The sequence below is a fragment of the Peromyscus eremicus genome, chromosome 4 (genome assembly GCF_949786415.1).
Source record: "Peromyscus eremicus chromosome 4, PerEre_H2_v1, whole genome shotgun sequence".
NCBI classification, from domain to species: domain Eukaryota; kingdom Metazoa; phylum Chordata; class Mammalia; order Rodentia; family Cricetidae; genus Peromyscus; species Peromyscus eremicus.
This window is the reverse complement of record NC_081419.1, coordinates 15,326,397-15,343,155: the sequence shown is the minus strand read 5'-3', so window position 1 is coordinate 15,343,155 and position 16,759 is coordinate 15,326,397. Positions and strand designations below refer to the sequence as shown.

Here is a 16,759-nt window from a genome sequence, read left to right as displayed (position 1 = left end):
GCATTGGGTGTCTTCCTTGCTTGCTCTCCACCTTATGTATTAGATGAGACTGGATGAGTTCAGGGTGATATGGCCATAGACCCTTATATATTGGGGCAAGGTGTCTTACAGAGCCCAGAGCTTACCATTTCAGTTAGCCTGGCTAGCTAGTTTGCTCCACAGATTCCTTATCGCTGTCTTTCCTGCCTGACTTTTTTGTGGCTTCTGAGGATCTGAACTCAGGTCCTCATGCTTGCCCAGCAGACATTTTCTCTGCTGAGCCATCTCCTCATTCCCATTTGTACTTTGTGTGGTGTGAGTGCAGTCACATTGGTGTGAGCTCAGTTTGTGGAGAAATGTGTGGTTTTGCAGGGAAACCGAATTTGTTGCAGGGCATGTGGAAGGTCATCTAACCGAGGCTATTTTGATGGCTTGGACTTTTTTCAATGTGTCGCAGTGTATGATCAGCTCATTCATTACTTAGAGAGTCAGGGCCTGGTGGTGCATGGCTTGGCAAGCAGAAGCAGACAGATCGCTGAGTCTGAGGCCAGCTGGGTCTGCATAGGGAGTTCTAGGACATTCAGGGTTACATGGACCCTGTCTCACCAAAAAAAGTCAGATTGTCTAAGTGTATGTTAAAGTCCACACTTGATCAAGGTATGCCTAGGTTGGATCGTTTAAGGAGTTTCTTGTGCTGTCACTGACTACAAAGTGATGGGTTTTGTAGGATGAACAGAAAGCAGAAGATGAGCTTGCTAAGAAGAGGGCAGCCTTCCTTCTGAAACAGCAGCGCAAGGCCGAAGAGGCTCGTGCACGCAAGCAGCAGCTGGAGGCTGAAGTGGAACTCAAGCGAGATGAAGCCCGGTAACCTCTTCCTCAGCAGCCTCCAGCTGTGTCTAGCGGGAGAGCAGAGCTATCCGTCTAGATGGTAGACAGGGCCAGGCTGACCCACCCCAGTTGGGGTGGCATCTCACCACCACTTCACTCCTTCCTCACCCCTGCTGTTAGCACTTAGCATTTGCTGGCCACAACAGTACTCATCTGTGCAGCTCTCATGGCCGACCCTTCCCTTGGGTGATCCTTCATGTCCATAGCACCCTGTGAGTCCTGTTCTTCACTCCCCATGGTAATGATGAGGCTACCAGTGTGTAGCCCAGGAAATGAGTCATCTGTGGTCCCAGCACTCTCCAGAGTTTCCCAGGTGACTCAGTCCCACCCTGCCCCTTTCACCAGTGCCTTTTGCCCCTAACTCCCACAGCTCTAATCTGCAGAGAGCGCTACAGAGAAGCACCCTGGGGAAGGCTGCAGGAGGTGGGGCTGGTAGACTTGTCCCTCGGAAGAGTGCCTCTGACCCAGTCTTTTGTGAATCCATTTTGCTCTCAGGCGTAAGGCTGAAGAGGATCGGCTACGGAAGGAGGAGGAGAAGGCTCGGCGAGAGCTTATTAAACAGGAATACTTACGGAGGAAGCAGCAGCAGGCCTTGGAGGAGCAAGGACTTGGCAAGCCTAAATCGAAGCCTAAAAAGCCTCGGCCAAAGTCAGTGCACCGAGAAGAGTCCTGCAGTGACTCTGGAACCAAGTGTTCCTCCACCCGTAAGTCAGTGCACCGAGAAGTCAGTGCACCGAGAAGAGTCCTGCAGTGACTCTGGAACCAAGTGTTCCTCCACCTGTAAGTCAGTGCACCGAGAAGTCAGTGCACCGAGAAGAGTCCTGCAGTGACTCTGGAACCAAGTGTTCCTCCACCCGTAAGTCAGTGCACCGAGAAGTCAGTGCACCGAGAAGAGTCCTGCAGTGACTCTGGAACCAAGTGTTCCTCCACCCGTAAGCAGCCTCATCCCGCCCCATGCTGCACTTGGTGTGTAGTGCTCGGCTTCTTTAGCTCACTGTAATTTCTCAGGACCTATGTGAGGTGGGCAGGGTAACGGGGGATTATCCCTTCAAACAGGCTTGAGAAATTGAGACCAAATGTGATGCTTTGAGATGGCAAGGGGCGTCCAGGGTTTGGGCCAGAGAGTTGGCTGGGTTTGGCACAGGGAAGCTCCTTGTCACAGTGAGTTATGGCGTTAGGGATGGGCCTGGTAAAGCTCTTCACAGTCTGCTGATTTCTTGTCCCTGCAGCTGATAACTTGAGCCGCACTCACTCTGGCTCCAGCTTATCCTTGGCGTCTGCAGCAACAACAGAACCTGAGAGCGTTCATTCAGGGGGCACACCTTCTCACCGGTAAGGAAGCTATGGGCATCTCAGTGCACTTGCCAAGAGGGAGAGACCCTTCCAGATCAAAGCTGAAGGAGAGGTCTTTTATAACCAATTCTGCAGTGTGTAGGAGGAAACTCAGCCTACCCGCACCAGAGCTCATGAGCTTCTGTGACATCTTCCCTCAGTCTTTCTCCTTGACCTCCTGTCAGATGTGTGCACTTCTTGTCACACACATCTGTAAGTGTAGGGTGACACCTAGCCCCATCACCCACATACTTCAGTGTGTATGTCAACATCATACTTGTCAAACTGTCGTTTTTTCTGATCCCCAGTCTGTCTAGTCATCCATTATCTGTTCCCCCATAACGAACACCCTGACAACTGTTGCCCAGCCTGGATCTGTTGAAATGCTGTTAATTCAGGACTGTCCTCCATCTTTTCTAATCTTGACAGTTTTGCAGGCCCTCTGCCCCCACCACCACCCATGGAGTCACTTGCTCTCAGCTGGGACAACCTGAAGTGTGAATATCTTTCTCAGGCTGTGGGTCGGGCAGAGGCCAGTGCTTTTGGGTTATTTGGATCATTTAAAGTGGTGTTTTCCATTTTCCACCAGCTGTTACAACTTCCCCTTTGTGTTACAAAGTCATTTTGCAGGTGCTGGGGGTACCTGTCCAGTGAATTTTCACTGCAGGTTTAGGAACTCCTGCATGTTTCTGACTTCTTGTTGTAGCTGGGGTTCATGTGAGTGGTATCATGTATGGGCATCATATGAATGTTGTCTGTGAAGAAGCATTTTCCTGCCTCCTCAGTGTCTAGTGGCTTTTTGTATCCCGGACTTTGTGGAGGACTCCTGAGGAACTTTGAATGGTGCTCTAGTTTTGTTCTGGAAGTTGCTTACCCAGCTATATTCTACTCTCAGCCCTGTCAGCCTGTCTAGAGAGCATCAGCCTACCTTCTAAGCAGTTTTCTTAGTCTTCAGGCTTGGTATTTACTGTTCATGATACAGCGTCCCTGAATGTGTAGCCCAGCCCTGCCAGGAATCAAGAGTATGGGTTTTCAGACTAGCCCCACTGTGGTCCCTCCTTCCCTGGGTCTTGTCACTTGTTTGACAGCTGTTAGCCACCTGTACTTGGTCCTCTGTTGCTGAGCCTGCATCACTCACTCCCTGAACTCATGGTGGCACCCTCTGGCAGTGCCTAGTAAAAGCTTAGCAAGTCCTCCACCTTCACAGGAAAGCCCTGTTGCCGCAGTGGGCATGCTTCTTGCCCTGATGGTATGGGTGGCCACGGTAGTGGGAGAGAAGTGCAGCCTGAGCACCTTGTCTTTTTCTCCTGCAGAGTTGAATCACTGGAAGCCTTACCCATCCTGAGCCGCAACCCCAGTAGGAGCACAGACCGAGACTGGGAGACTGCATCGGCAGCTTCCTCTTTGGCCTCTGTGGCCGAGTACACAGGTAACAGCCACCATCCTCTTTAGGGTATATTGCCCACAGGGGCACCCGGGTGGAACACTCCTTAAACTACATCTTTATTTTGGTCAAAAGGTCTTTTTTTAATTAAGTACTTATCCAGTGTCAGAGCTGTGTCTAACTGCCGGGTGTCCACAGCAGGGGCACAGTAGAGGCCCTGACCTATCCTCACATTTGTCCCAGCTCCCTGCTACTTTGAGAGCAGAGCTAAAGCGGATCACACACCCTGTGCACTTGGAACCTTACATTTTCAGGTTTCTGGGTTTGTCATTTATATAGTAAAGAGACTCAAATCAGAAAATAGCTATAATTGCTTTAATATATATATTTTTTAAATTTATAACTGCAAATTCTTTTGAGTAGATTTGAAGAGGCCCTTATGGTCTGTTTTCAAAATTGCGTAGTTGTCCATCATTACAGCTTTCTGTATTTTACTTCTGAGAAAAGTGTTGCTCTTTTGTGTGTGTTTGACCTTGTTACTAATTTTGCAATTCTTGATCTGATTTTTTTAGGTCCTAAACTCTTTAAGGAGCCCAGTAGCAAATCAAACAAACCAATTATTCATAATGCCATCTCCCACTGCTGTCTGGCTGGAAAAGTAAATGAACCTCACAAGAATTCAATATTGGAGGCAAGTGTCAAATTTCATGATGGTTATATGTAGAATAAAAGGTGCTTGTAGATTACAAATTCTGTTAGCCCTTGGTGTTTGCTTAGAGGTATCTTCTCTTTCCGTTATTTTAAGCTACCCTGTTACTCAATAGACATGGAGTCTTTTTCTCCTGATTACCAGGGAGTAGGGCTTGGGCCCCCATAGAAGAAAGGAATTTTGAAAAGTAGAGAATAATGGAGCTTTGATTCATTAAAAAGTCTATTAATAGTTTCATGTGGGACAAACCTAAATATAAGGCTTTCCAGCTGGGAAAGAAGACACTTCTGTTTGTGGCATCCATGGTGTGTGGGCCATGAGAGGACCAGGACCCTGGTCCAACGGCCCATATTTCTTTCTGTGGGGGGAATATATGGTATGTTGTTTTGGTGGTGGTGTTTTTATTTTGGTCCTGGCAGTGGAACCCCATTATGCTTGCATAGTAGACAAGTACCCTGCTATCAACCACACCCCTTCCCCAAGAGTAGGTTAGATGGTTTTTAAATGAAGAATAAGTATAGTTTGGTCACTGAGGACAATGCACTTGAGACAGAAAGCAGGCAGGTGACGCTGCAGTCTGCTAGTGAGTGTCCATGGTTGGTGGCAGGAGTTATAGTGAAGGGTAGGCCTTGGGGGCACTTTGGGCACCTGAGTCACCAAGAACTTAAAAGTTATGTCAGGTGAAATATGGCTTGTCTTTACTGTGTTGGTTGTCAGCTTCCCTGAGGCTGTCTGTGTCTGCTGCTACAGCCAGGTCTGGGTATAGTAGTTCATGCCTATAATCGAAGCACTTACAGGATGAGGCAGGAGGATTACTGTGAGTTTGAGGCTAGCCTGGACTGTAGTATGAAACTTTGTCTCAACAAAAGAGCAAGAGAAGATGTTAATAGCCTTACCAGCTACAAGGACCCAGAAGGCAGTGAGAAAGTGAGGGTCAAAGTTAGGGTTTGCCATGCTTTGTACAGTTGCGAGCTCTCAGTCTGGGTGGTGAGGAGGGAGGCCCACATCTGCACAGTGAATCCTTACAGAGTGCGGATATTGGTGAACAGTGTGCAGTGGCCCAGGATGGACAGGTACATTGAGTGGGCCACTCTCCAGGGAGGAATCATGATGATGGGATCCATGATGGTTCTGTGAGTAATGCAAGAAGACAGCCACTGACTTGAAAGGTTAGTGTGAATGTCTGATTCCCATCAGATGTGGAGTCACAGGGTATGGGCTTCAGATAGGAAACAAGGGAATTGAAAAAGTACACAGCAGCAGCAACAGGGCCTTGGGTAGAGCTTCAGGCTGGGCCTTGTAGGTCTTCAGAACAGCTGACACTCAAGCAGTTGCAAGAAAGACAGGGCATGCAGTTCAGGGGCAGGTGAGAGAGGGAGGTGTAGACCAGACTCTGGGCTCAGGGTCTGGTCAGAAGTCCCAGGGCACTGGGCCTCTGCGGGCCAAGGCAAGACCAAGACTGGCTTTACCCCAAGTAAAATGGAAATGAGCAGAGGAAGACAAGAACTGATTTTACCTCTCAGAGGGTCAGAGGGAGCAGGTGAGGGAGGAGCAGGGCCTCTGGAGGGAGCTCTAGGGGAGGAGTGTACTCCTGACTACCTTTAGAGGACAGAACCTGGAAAGTGTCCTGATTTCATAGGGAGCAAATGAGACCTGAGTTAGGAGTGACTTTGGGTCCTGTCTGGAACAGAGGAGGCACGGTTAGTGGAGGGGAAGGTTAGAATTCTCTGAACAGTGTGCTGACCTTGGGCAAGATGCATACCCAGGAGGTCTCTGGATGGGGTCACCTGAAATTTAGGGATGAGCTCTAGCATGGTTCCTTAACTTGGCAGGAATGGAATTCTGGTAAAAGAAAGCTGTGAAAGCAAATGCCCCTATTTCAGGGGGGCTTATGAATGTGTTGCTGGCCTTGGGGTATAAGACAGATACACAACACTGCTCTGTCTTTCATCAGAAATTATTATGTTTTCGTAATTACAACTAAGCCTTCTTCCTTATTTGCTTGTTTTTAGTAGTAAAATTGGTACCTCCGGAAGAGCTTATTCCTTCCCTCCTGCCGACCCATCCCCCATCTCTCTTCCATTCCCCCTCTCTCCTCCCCCTCTCTTTTTGTCTTTTATTTATTTTCATATATAATTTTTAAATGTATTCTTTGAGAATTTCATACATGTATACAGTGTATTTTGATTATACCCACCTCTTTCTCCTCGCCCCCCATTCCATCCCAATTCCATCTCTTCCTTCTCTTCCTCTTTGAATAACCCACTGAGTCTAATTAGTGCTTCCCATATGTGCATGGCACAACCATCTGTAACTGATTCCAGGGCATCCACTACTCTCTTTTGGCCTCCTTGGTACCAAACACACATGTGGTATGCATACATACATACAAGCAAAACACTCATACACATTAAAATTTTTTTATTAGAACAACACATGGCAGTAGTTGTGTAGCCTTATATCTGGGTCTTCTCTTTTCCTCTGATGGTATTCATGTCTGTCTTAGTGTTACACCATGACAAGAATGTGGCTTTGGAGTGTGTTTTGAAGTCAGGTATGGGGTACCATCTCTTCTTTTCGCTCAGGATTGCTTTTCTATCTAGGGTCTTTGGTACTTCCATATGAATTTCAAGGTTATTTTTTCTATTTCTGTGAAGAATGTCACTGGGATTTTGCTTGGAATTGCATTGAATGTGTCGATTGCTTTTGATAGGAGACTGTTTTAACAATAATAATCCTACTAGTCTATGAGCACAGGAAGCCTTTCATCTTCTAGTATTTTTCTCTCTTTCTTTGGTGTCTTAAAGTTTTCATTTATAGAGGTCTTGTTTTTTGTTTGTTTGTTTTGTTTTGTTTTCTTGAGACAAGATCTCTCTGTGTAGCCCTGGCTGTCCTGGAACTTACTCTGTAGACCAGGCTGGCCTCGAACTCAGAGGTCCTCCTGCTTCTGCCTCCTGAGTGCTGGAATTAAAGGTGTGCGCCACCAGGCCAGGCTTAGAGGTCTTTCACATCCTTGGTTAGTGTCGTTCCAAGGTTGCTTGTTTACAGGCTTTTTTTTTTTTTTTTTGGCGGGGGGTGGGGTTCAAGGCAGGATTTCTCTGTGTAGCCCAGGCTGTCCTGGAACTTACTGTGTGGACCAGGCTGGCCTTGAACTTTTGAGATCTGCCTGCCTCTGCCTCCCAAAGTGCTCAGACTAAAGGTGTGTGCCACAGTATTCGGCTGTTTTTATTTTTTTATTTTTTTATTTTTATAAAGACCATTGTGAATGGGATTATTTACTTTTCAGTTTGTTTGCCACTGGTATATAGGAAGGCTGCTGATTTTTGTATGTTAATTTTGTTTCCTGTCACTGTGATGAAAGGTTATATCAGATCTAAGAGTTTTCTGGTGCAGTCTTTAGGATTTCTTATGTATAGGACCCTATCACCATGAATAGAGATATTCAACTTTATCCTTTCCAATTTGTATCCCTTTTATTTGCTTATCTTACTGCTTGAGCTAAGATTTCCAGTATTGTATTGAATAAGGGTAGAGACAGTGGGTACTAGGTCTTTTTCCTAACTTTAGGGGAACTGCTTTCTGACTTTGTCCCTATATAAAACAGTGTTGACTGTAGACTGGAAATATACAGCTATCTTAGTTAGGGTTTCTATTGCTGTGAAAACACACCATGACCATGGAAACTCTTATAAAGAAAACATTTAAGTGGGGTAGCTTGCTTACAGTTCAGAGGTTCAGTCCATTATCATCATTGTGGGACATGATGGAGTGTATGCAGACATGATGTGGCTACATCTTGATCAGAAGGCAAAAGGAAGTGGACTGTGTCATGGGCCGGTATCTTGAGCATAGGAAACCTCAAAGCCTGCCCTCACAGTGACACACTTCCTCTAAGAAGGCCATACCTCCTAGTAGTGCCACTCCCTGTGAGCTGATGGGGGCCAGTTACATTCAAACTACCACAACAGTCTTTATCATGCTGAGTTACGTTTCTTCTGTTCTTGGTTTTTTCAGGATTCTTCCTTCCCTTCCTCTTCCTCTTCCTCTTCCTCTTCCTCTTCCTCTTCCTCTTCCCTCCCCTCCCCTCCCCTCCCCCTCCCTTCCTCAGATTTATTTATTTTAAGTGTATGTATGTGTATCACATGCATTCCTGGTGCCTGTGGAGATAAGGAGAGGGCATTGGATCCCCTGGAACTAGAATTAGAGATGTTTGTGAACCACTGTGTAGGTGCTGGAAACCAAACCCAGGTCCTCTGCTAGAGCAACCAGTGCTCTCAACCACTGAACCATTTCCAGACCTTTTTCAGCACTTTTAACATGCAGGGATGCTAGATTTCATCAAAAGTTTTTTCTATGCCTATCAATGTGACCTGTGGTTTTTTTTTTGTTTTGTTTTGTTTTTGTTTTTGTTTTTGTTTTTGTTTTTTTTTTGGTTTTTTGAGACAGGGTTTCTCTGTGTAGCTTTGTGCCTTTCCTGGGACTCACTTGGTAGTCCAGGCTGGCCTAAAACTCACAGAACTCCGCCTGGCTCTGCCTCCCGAGTGCTGGGATTAAAGGCGTGCGCCACCACCTCCCGGCGTGACCTGTGATTTTTGTCCTTGAGACCACTTACATAATTTAAAACATTTATTGCTTTATGTATATTGAATAATTCCTGTATCTCTGGAACAAAGCCAGCTTGATCATGGTGAATGATCTTTTTGATGTGTTCTTGAGTTTAGTTTGCAAGTGATTTGTTGAGAATTTTTCATCTGTTCATCAGGGAACATGTCTATCGTTGTGAGGAGGTCTGTATGAGTCTGGTTTTTGATTGTGGAATTGAGAGAGTTAATATTCAGCATTAGTTCTGAAAGTTGTGTGTTGACTTTTGCCGTTTTGTGGCTCTTGTATTTGAGTCCCCTCCTTTCTCTAGTTGAGGGAGAGTGCTGTCATTGCACAGTGATGGTGGCCAGCAGTTTGCAGCTGCCCCACTAGTAACATCACACTCAGAGTGCACTAGGGAGTGTGACCTGCTGAGCTGCACACTCAGCACTGCTGGGTCTCCTCAAGGGCTGGCGTTCGGGTGTTTCGCTCTTGCTCCTTTCTTTGTCCTGTGTTCATGTTTGTTACGACATGATGAAGGAGGTGGTTTTATGGTCCGTTTGGTGTCCCGGATGCCTTCTGTGTGTGGATTCTCTTTTCCTAACTCTCGGAAACTTACTGTTTGTAATCTTTGGAAAATGTCTTGTATGCCTTTGGACTGAGATTTTTCTACACCTGTACCTGTAGGTTTTGTCCTTTTCAGAGTGTCTGTATGTCTTGGAATTCTCATTGGTCCACTATTTTGTTTTTGTCCTTGTTTGATTGTTTCAGTTTCTTCAGGGGGCACATATTCTGTCCTTGATGCTTTTTATTCCTAGCACTTCAGACAGGCTTTTCTGCAGTGTTTCTCTTTGTTGAATTTCTCTCATATCATCCATGGCCTTATTTTGTTCATTTGGCCTTATTTGTGTCTTTGGAAAAACTTTTAATTATTATTTTGAATTCTCTGGAATTTCATATAACTCTCATTTTAGGACTTGATTAGTTTTTGGTGGAGTTAGGTTGTCTTGTTTTTATATATTTATATATACATGTATAGATATGTGTATATAATATATAGAATATACATATTTGCTTTTATAGTATATATAATATGTGCATGTATAATATCTTTTTAAATGTTTATTTTTATTTTATATATATGTGTTTCACCTCAGTGTCAGTCTGTGTACCATATGGTGCCCAAGTTGGCCAGAAGAAGGTGACAGATCCTCCAGAACTGGAGTTACGGATAATTGTTAGGCACCATGTGGGTTCTGGGAATTGAACTCCCATCCTCTGGAAAATCAGGAAGTACTTTTAACTACTGAACCATCCTTACACCTCCCATTTTTTATATTCCTTGTTACTGTATTGGGATTGATGAATCTGGTGTTTTATTGCTTAAGTCAGCTGTAGTCTTTCAGCTGGAGTATACAGTGTTCAGTTGGGATGTGGTAGTGTTGAGTGTGCAGTTCAGAAGATGGATCCTCCCCGAAGGAGCTCAGTACCTGGTCTAAACTCTACTATTCCCTGAATGTGCTGGTAAATGCTAGAGCAGCCACCCACAGCTGCTTATTATCACTGCATATGGATTAGCCAGTTAACCACAGTGGCCCCTTTGACTTAAGTAACTGCTGGAGGATAAACATCCAAGGATAGTATAGAGTGTACGCAGATCTTAGTTAAGATTGGTAGTGAGAGGGAGGGAGGGAGGGTGGATAAGGTAAGATTAAATATTAAATAGACTTTGAAAAGGAAAAACCCTCAATGTGGGTGAAATTGGACGACTCCAGTTTTACACATTTTAGAGATTGTTAGAGCTATGGAAGGTGACAGTTGCGAATTAAAAAGAGTGGGCCAAGGGTAAAGGTGCTTGTCACTAAATCTTAAAACCTGAGTTTTGAGATCCGCAGGACTCACATAGTGGAAGGAGAGAATTAACTCCTGCAAGTTGTCCTCTGACCTCAACATGTGTGTTCCCCAGCACAAATAAATAAAAATGTAATTTAAAAAAAAAAAGAGGAGGGGGTAAGAATGAGAGCAAGAATAAAAATGGTGGGAGTAAGAAGTCCTGTGATGTGGCCATAGAGTACAGAGGCTTCATAGTAAACCAGGTGGGGAAGCGTGAACAGCGATGCTCTAACCCGGGTGGACAGTGCACAGAGCCCTCAAGAGACTCACGTGGGAGGGTGGAATTTAAAGAATAGAAAATAAGGAATGGAAGAAGGTTATGGAATGAATCACTGCCATAGCTACACACATTGGAAAGGTGGAAATCTCAGCTCTCTCCGGCTCTAGCAGGCTCTACTGGTGCTCTGGTGAAGAGGAATGAATGGGCACTGTGGGCCTCGGCCCGCTTGGTGCAGGGAGTTCTGGCATGGGAGATAGGGAGAGAGGGAGGGAGGGAGGGACGTCTGAGTTCTTTCTGGGTGCTTCCCTCAGTCCCTTCACTTCACCACGGCCTCTTTTGGTCCTGAGGGCCAGTGCATGGCCACTTTGTAAAAGAGAATGTGAGCTGTTTCGACTAAATCAATGTACATGTCTCCTCCCACTGGTCCAGTCTCGGATGTGATTAGGGACAGAGTGGCCTGTGATCAGACTTCTTTCCTCATGAAGATTTTCATACAGAGAGGCTGTCTGTACTGACATCGTGACCCTGAGAACACCTTCCCTTCAGACATGCAGAAAACCTCTTGACTCAGTTCTATTACCACCTGTGCCAAGAAGATGCAGGCATGGAGTATACGTCTATGTGCAGGTGGTCCCTTGGCTTGCCTCCCCTAGGGGCATGCAGCACAACTGGGTGTCATATTTTCTGCATAGGAAAACCCTTTTTGAGAATTTTTATCTAGGGTTGGTCATATGATACCCAATCTGCCATGTCAAACAAACTCTAGAGGGAAGGCAGAGTTAATATGATGATCAGTAGGTTAGGTACAGGGAGCCTTCCTGTCAGCCAGTGATTTGGATACCTAGGAAGTTGAAATTCCAGCTTCCTCACAGTGCTACACACCAGCTGCTGAGTTAGACTGGTCATGGCCCAGGAACTATACTATACATTCTTTATTGCTCAGGAACCTAACATCCACAGTTCCTAGAGATGGTACTCTTCTTCCTGATGGGCTCATTCTGGTCATATTTCAACACTGTTAAGAGTTGAGGTCAGTGTTATGTATACAGACTTAGATTTTCTTTTTCCACTTAATCTTTTAAAAATTTGTAAATTCATGATGGCTGGAGAGATGGCTCAGCGGTTAAGAGTACTGGCTGCTCTTCTAGAAGCCGGGGTTCGGTTCCTGGCACCCTCATGGCAGCTCACAACAGTTTATAACTCCAACACTAGGGGATCTAATGCCCTCTTCTGGCTTTCATGGACATTAGCACATATGTGGTACACAGACATACATGCAGGCAAAACACTCTGGGCCAGTGAGGTGACTAGGTGAGTGACAGTGTCTGCAATACATGCCTGACAATACGAGTTTGATCCCCAGAACACATGTATAGATGAAAGGAGAGAACCAGCTGCAGATAGTAGTCCTTTCACCTCCACACATGTACACTTCCTTATATCATACACATGGACACACTACTACTATGAAATAACTAAACACAATAAATCCATTACATTGACAAAATCACATGTATTTATGAAAATTGTCTTTTCTAAAGCCAAGAATCATAAGGCATTGTTTTACATGTTTATAAATCTTTAAAATTTTTGGCTTTATGAGCAAGAACTGGAACCTCCTTTCAGTCTGGTGTACCCTGTGTGTGTCACATGGTCCCAGAATCTCCCTTGCACCTGCTGGAGACAGCAGGCTGAGATTGTAGTGCTCCCAGTAAGTGATGCCTGGAGAGTTGAGGAGCCCAGCCACTGTGGAACTGCTGGCATAGCAGTTTAACTGTAGGAATGCACCATGTCCACCGGTATGCATGCCTACTCTCATACACCTTCAGCAAGCCTGGTAGCAACATCATCATTTGTCGTATTAGCTTCAGGTTCTTTTGCTCTATTAGGATCTGGTTCCATGCCAGTGGTGGTGCACGCCTTTAATACCAGCACTTGGGAGGCAGGTGGTATTCTGAGACCAGCCAGGCTGGGCTATAGAGCAATTTCCAGGATAGTCAGGGACACACAGAAAAATCCTGTCTCAGGATTGGGGACGGGAAGGGGGAGATCCAGGTTCCAGACCACAAAATCCACCTTTTTTTTTTTTTAAATTTTTTTAATTTTTTTGCTGAATGTCATTTATTGAAGGAGGGAGGAGGTCTTAAATACAGGCTTACAGCGCAATGGGAGAACCCCAGAGGGCAGAAGTTCGCTACCGATGTTTTACAATCTTGCATCTAAGCTGTTAACACCCCTTATGCAGGATACACAGACAAGGAACTTCCCTTAAGCATTCAGGAGGGTGGAACCTGGCAGGGAATTAGCATAGGGAGGATATCAAGGTCAAGGTCAGCAAGCAAGGCAACAGTTACCCAAACGGGGGCCAGGGCCCTACAGGTCCCCTAGAAAATGAACTTCTGACTTAGGTTGCATGGGACATCAGTAGATTACCTTACCCGTCATGGAGACGCCTGCCCAGGCCACACAGGCGCTCTGTCTTAGGTTGGTGAGCATCCCCCAGGCATTACCCGTCTCTAAATACTCATTATCATACAGGCTCAATCGTGTGTGAGCTGCAGAGTTAACTGTTGCCGAAGATCTCAAAGTGGTGCTGGGCTTGCAATCTGTGTGTTCGACACAGAAAAGACCAACAGAGGTCCTATCCCACCCATAGCCAGTAGGCTAAAGGCAACTGAGCCATTCCCTTCCTTAACAAGCCTTATTGCAAATTGGAGTCCTTGTAAGATGGTATCCCAAAAGCAAATGGATCTTGAGTTTATAAATTTATAATTTTCAAAGCCAATCGAATTGTATATAACTATTGAATTACATTTATCATGCCCAATAGAATGAAAAATTAACTAACTGTCGTAGCTGCTTTTGCTGCCAGGATCTCCACTGTGCTAGTTGTAGTACAATTATGAAATGGAAATCCCAGAAACAGCAGCAGCGGTGGCCGCCACTGCTATAACAGCAACAACGGCAGCAGCGATGTCAAATTCTCTTTTGGGGCGTGTGGACATCCACTGGCATGGACAACTCCAGGAACACAAACCACCAAGGCCCGTTTTTCTTGATCCCAGCATGACTTAAGCTGGCAGCTCTGCAAAAGAACAACTAAGATCCATAAAGAAAAAACAGACAGCACACAAGGAGCATAACTAATGGTCTCATAATGGCTACATTCAGGCTCATAAATTTTAAGGTATCTTCAAAGGGGGCTAATTGAATTTCAGGAGGCCAATAAATGTTGCACAGAACCACTCCTGAAAAGTAGGTACTACACCAGCTTGAAGAGGATTGTGAAGATGAAAAGGCTTAGCTGGCATGCAACTGTTAACAAATGGAGGTCAGTGACCTTCAGGGTTATCCTTATTCTCTAAGGTGTCTGGGTGACATGTTCTCAAACATACTTGAAAGAGCAGTTACCATACATTACCTTCTGTAGAATCCAACCGCATGGCTACAGTTCCTAGGCTTAGGAAAATCCACCTTTTGAAAGCCATAACTCAGTGGGTTTTAGTATATTCAATAGAACAGTGTAGTCACTGATCTGCATCCCTGCATCCTGTCTCCTTGGATTTCCTTCTTCTGGATTTTGCATGTAGATAGAGTCCTAGAATACATGGCTTTGGGGATTAGTGAAATGGCTCAGTGGGCAAAAGCACTTGCTGTGCAAACCCAGTGATCTGAGTCTGATTTGCAGATACCATGGTCAAAGGAAAGAAAAGACTCCTGAAAGGTGTACTCTGACCTTCATGTGCAACACACACAGACACACAGTGTAGCCTTTGGGTCTGTCTTTTTTTATTTGGCTCCCTGCTTTTGAAGTTTAGAAGTGTGGTTATGTGTGCCTAAATATTCATTTTCATGTTTAATTATAGACCTCTGTATAGGTACGTCTTTCATCATTGGATAGATATGTGGGATATGTCAACATTCATCTATAGATAGCGAGCATCTGAGTTTTGGCATGGATCTGTTTTGTCTTTTCGTGTGTGTGTGTGTGTGTGTGTGTGTGTGTGTGTGTGTGTGTGTGTGTGTGAAAACAGGAATCACTGGGCCACATGAAAACTCTTTGTCCACAGTGTGTGTAGAATAGCTAGAATCCTTTCATGGTGACTACACAGTCTTTTTTATTTTAGCCATTGTGGAGGACGTGAAGTGGTGCTCACTTGGTTTTGATATGTGTTTCTCTAAAGTGTAATGCTGTGAAACATAGTCTGTTGTGATTCTTCAGTTTGTCTCAGCAGCCTTTTTCCTTGCTTACTTAGACCAGTGAAATCTCGTTGGCACCTGATGTTCTATCAAGTGGCCAACCATAACTTTCTAAAGTAGGGAGGCTGTGCTGGACCCGTTTTAGCTCTTCTTAGAAGTGGGTGCTCTTGGACCCTTACTACCTTGGAATAACACCTGCCTGTGGGGCAGTTACAGTGACCTGGGGTGTAAGAGTGTCATTCAGTGTTTCCATCTCTTCCCACTCCCCAGGAGCTGGAGAAGTGTGATGCCAACCACTACATCATTCTGTTCCGAGACGCGGGGTGCCAGTTCAGGGCGCTTTACTGCTACCAACCTGACACTGAAGAAATCTACAAACTCACTGGCACGGGGCCAAAGAGCATCACCAAGAAGATGATTGACAAACTGTATAAATACAGCTCAGACCGAAAGCAGTTTAACCTGATCCCAGCCAAGACCATGTCCGTCAGCGTGGATGCACTCACAATCCATAACCACTTGTGGCAGCCCAAGCGGCCCACAGTGCCAAAGAAAACCCAGACTCGTAAGTGACCATGGCAACCAGGACCGAGAGGATGCACTGGTGGGATCCCTATTTATTATTTTCATCCATTTGGTACGAAGTGTGAGGAGCCGCGGACAGTTTTTTACAGAGGTTCCTACAGAACAGAGAAGATCCTCTCACCCCTGCACACATGGATGCTGGGCATGGAGTATACAGGAGTGAGTGCTGTGCTTTCATGGGCACGGCTGCTGTGGCCCTGCTGACCACTGAGATCCCCAGAATAAGGGACATCATGGAGTGAGGTCCTGGGCTGTGGACCCCTCACTTGAAGTTCTTCAGGATAAGTTAAATGTGATCTGCTCTCTGGCCTCCCTCACCCACCCCTTTGCACATTGCCTGATGCCCCACGTTGGCCAGCTGTAATCGTGCGTGATTATAGGGCCGAGGCTCGCTCTCGGGTCAGGGTGTTTGAATGTCTTCATAAAAGGAGTTCGTATGGGAAATCTTTTTCATTTTAGAAATTGTATGATATTTATTGACTGTGTCTACTGCCAACCTTTATATCCAGTTCTAAGATTTCTGAAAAAAAAAAAAAAAAAATCCTGTTCCTTGCTGCTCAGAAAAAGTTTACTGAAAATGCCAGTTCACTACAAGCACTGAAATCAGCAAAGTTTGTCTGCTAAAATGACGTTTACATATTTGGAGTGATTATTTCTGCCACACAGTCGGGAGGGTTGTGGGTACTGCTAGCTGACGCTGGCCTCGTTGGGAGCAGGCAGCCTAAGCCGGCTTCAGCCACCACTGGTTAGGTCTGGGGAATGTGCTGATTGGTTCACTTTAATAATAAAGGCAGATTTTGGTATAGTAGTGTACTTTCCACCCTGCGGCCGCCGGTTCCTTCGTGGTGTTGTGATGTCCTGGCTTGCCTGACGTAGTTCTTGCTTCTGGAGGAGCAGCATGCTCAGTGGGGTGTGCAGTCTCAGGTGAGGTTGGTAATTCTTCTTTGTTGCCTCTTTAAAAACTTGGTGGTTATTTGCAGTTATTTCA

At 45.4% G+C, this 16,759-nt stretch overlaps 1 protein-coding gene across 2 annotated transcripts in view; it reads left to right on the top strand.

Moving 5' to 3' along the window:
* Camsap1 (calmodulin regulated spectrin associated protein 1) overlaps positions 1-16,574 on the top strand; it is a 69,452-nt gene extending 52,878 nt beyond the window's left edge. For both annotated transcript variants that reach the window (XM_059260323.1, XM_059260324.1), the window contains 6 exons: positions 707-843; positions 1,363-1,571; positions 2,097-2,199; positions 3,513-3,628; positions 4,156-4,274; positions 15,457-16,574. In XM_059260323.1, coding sequence (XP_059116306.1) covers positions 707-843; positions 1,363-1,571; positions 2,097-2,199; positions 3,513-3,628; positions 4,156-4,274; positions 15,457-15,759 — 987 coding nt within the window. In that variant the 3' untranslated portion in view covers positions 15,760-16,574. The remainder of the gene's footprint in view (positions 1-706; positions 844-1,362; positions 1,572-2,096; positions 2,200-3,512; positions 3,629-4,155; positions 4,275-15,456) is intronic.
* Positions 16,575-16,759: the final 185 nt, after the last annotated feature.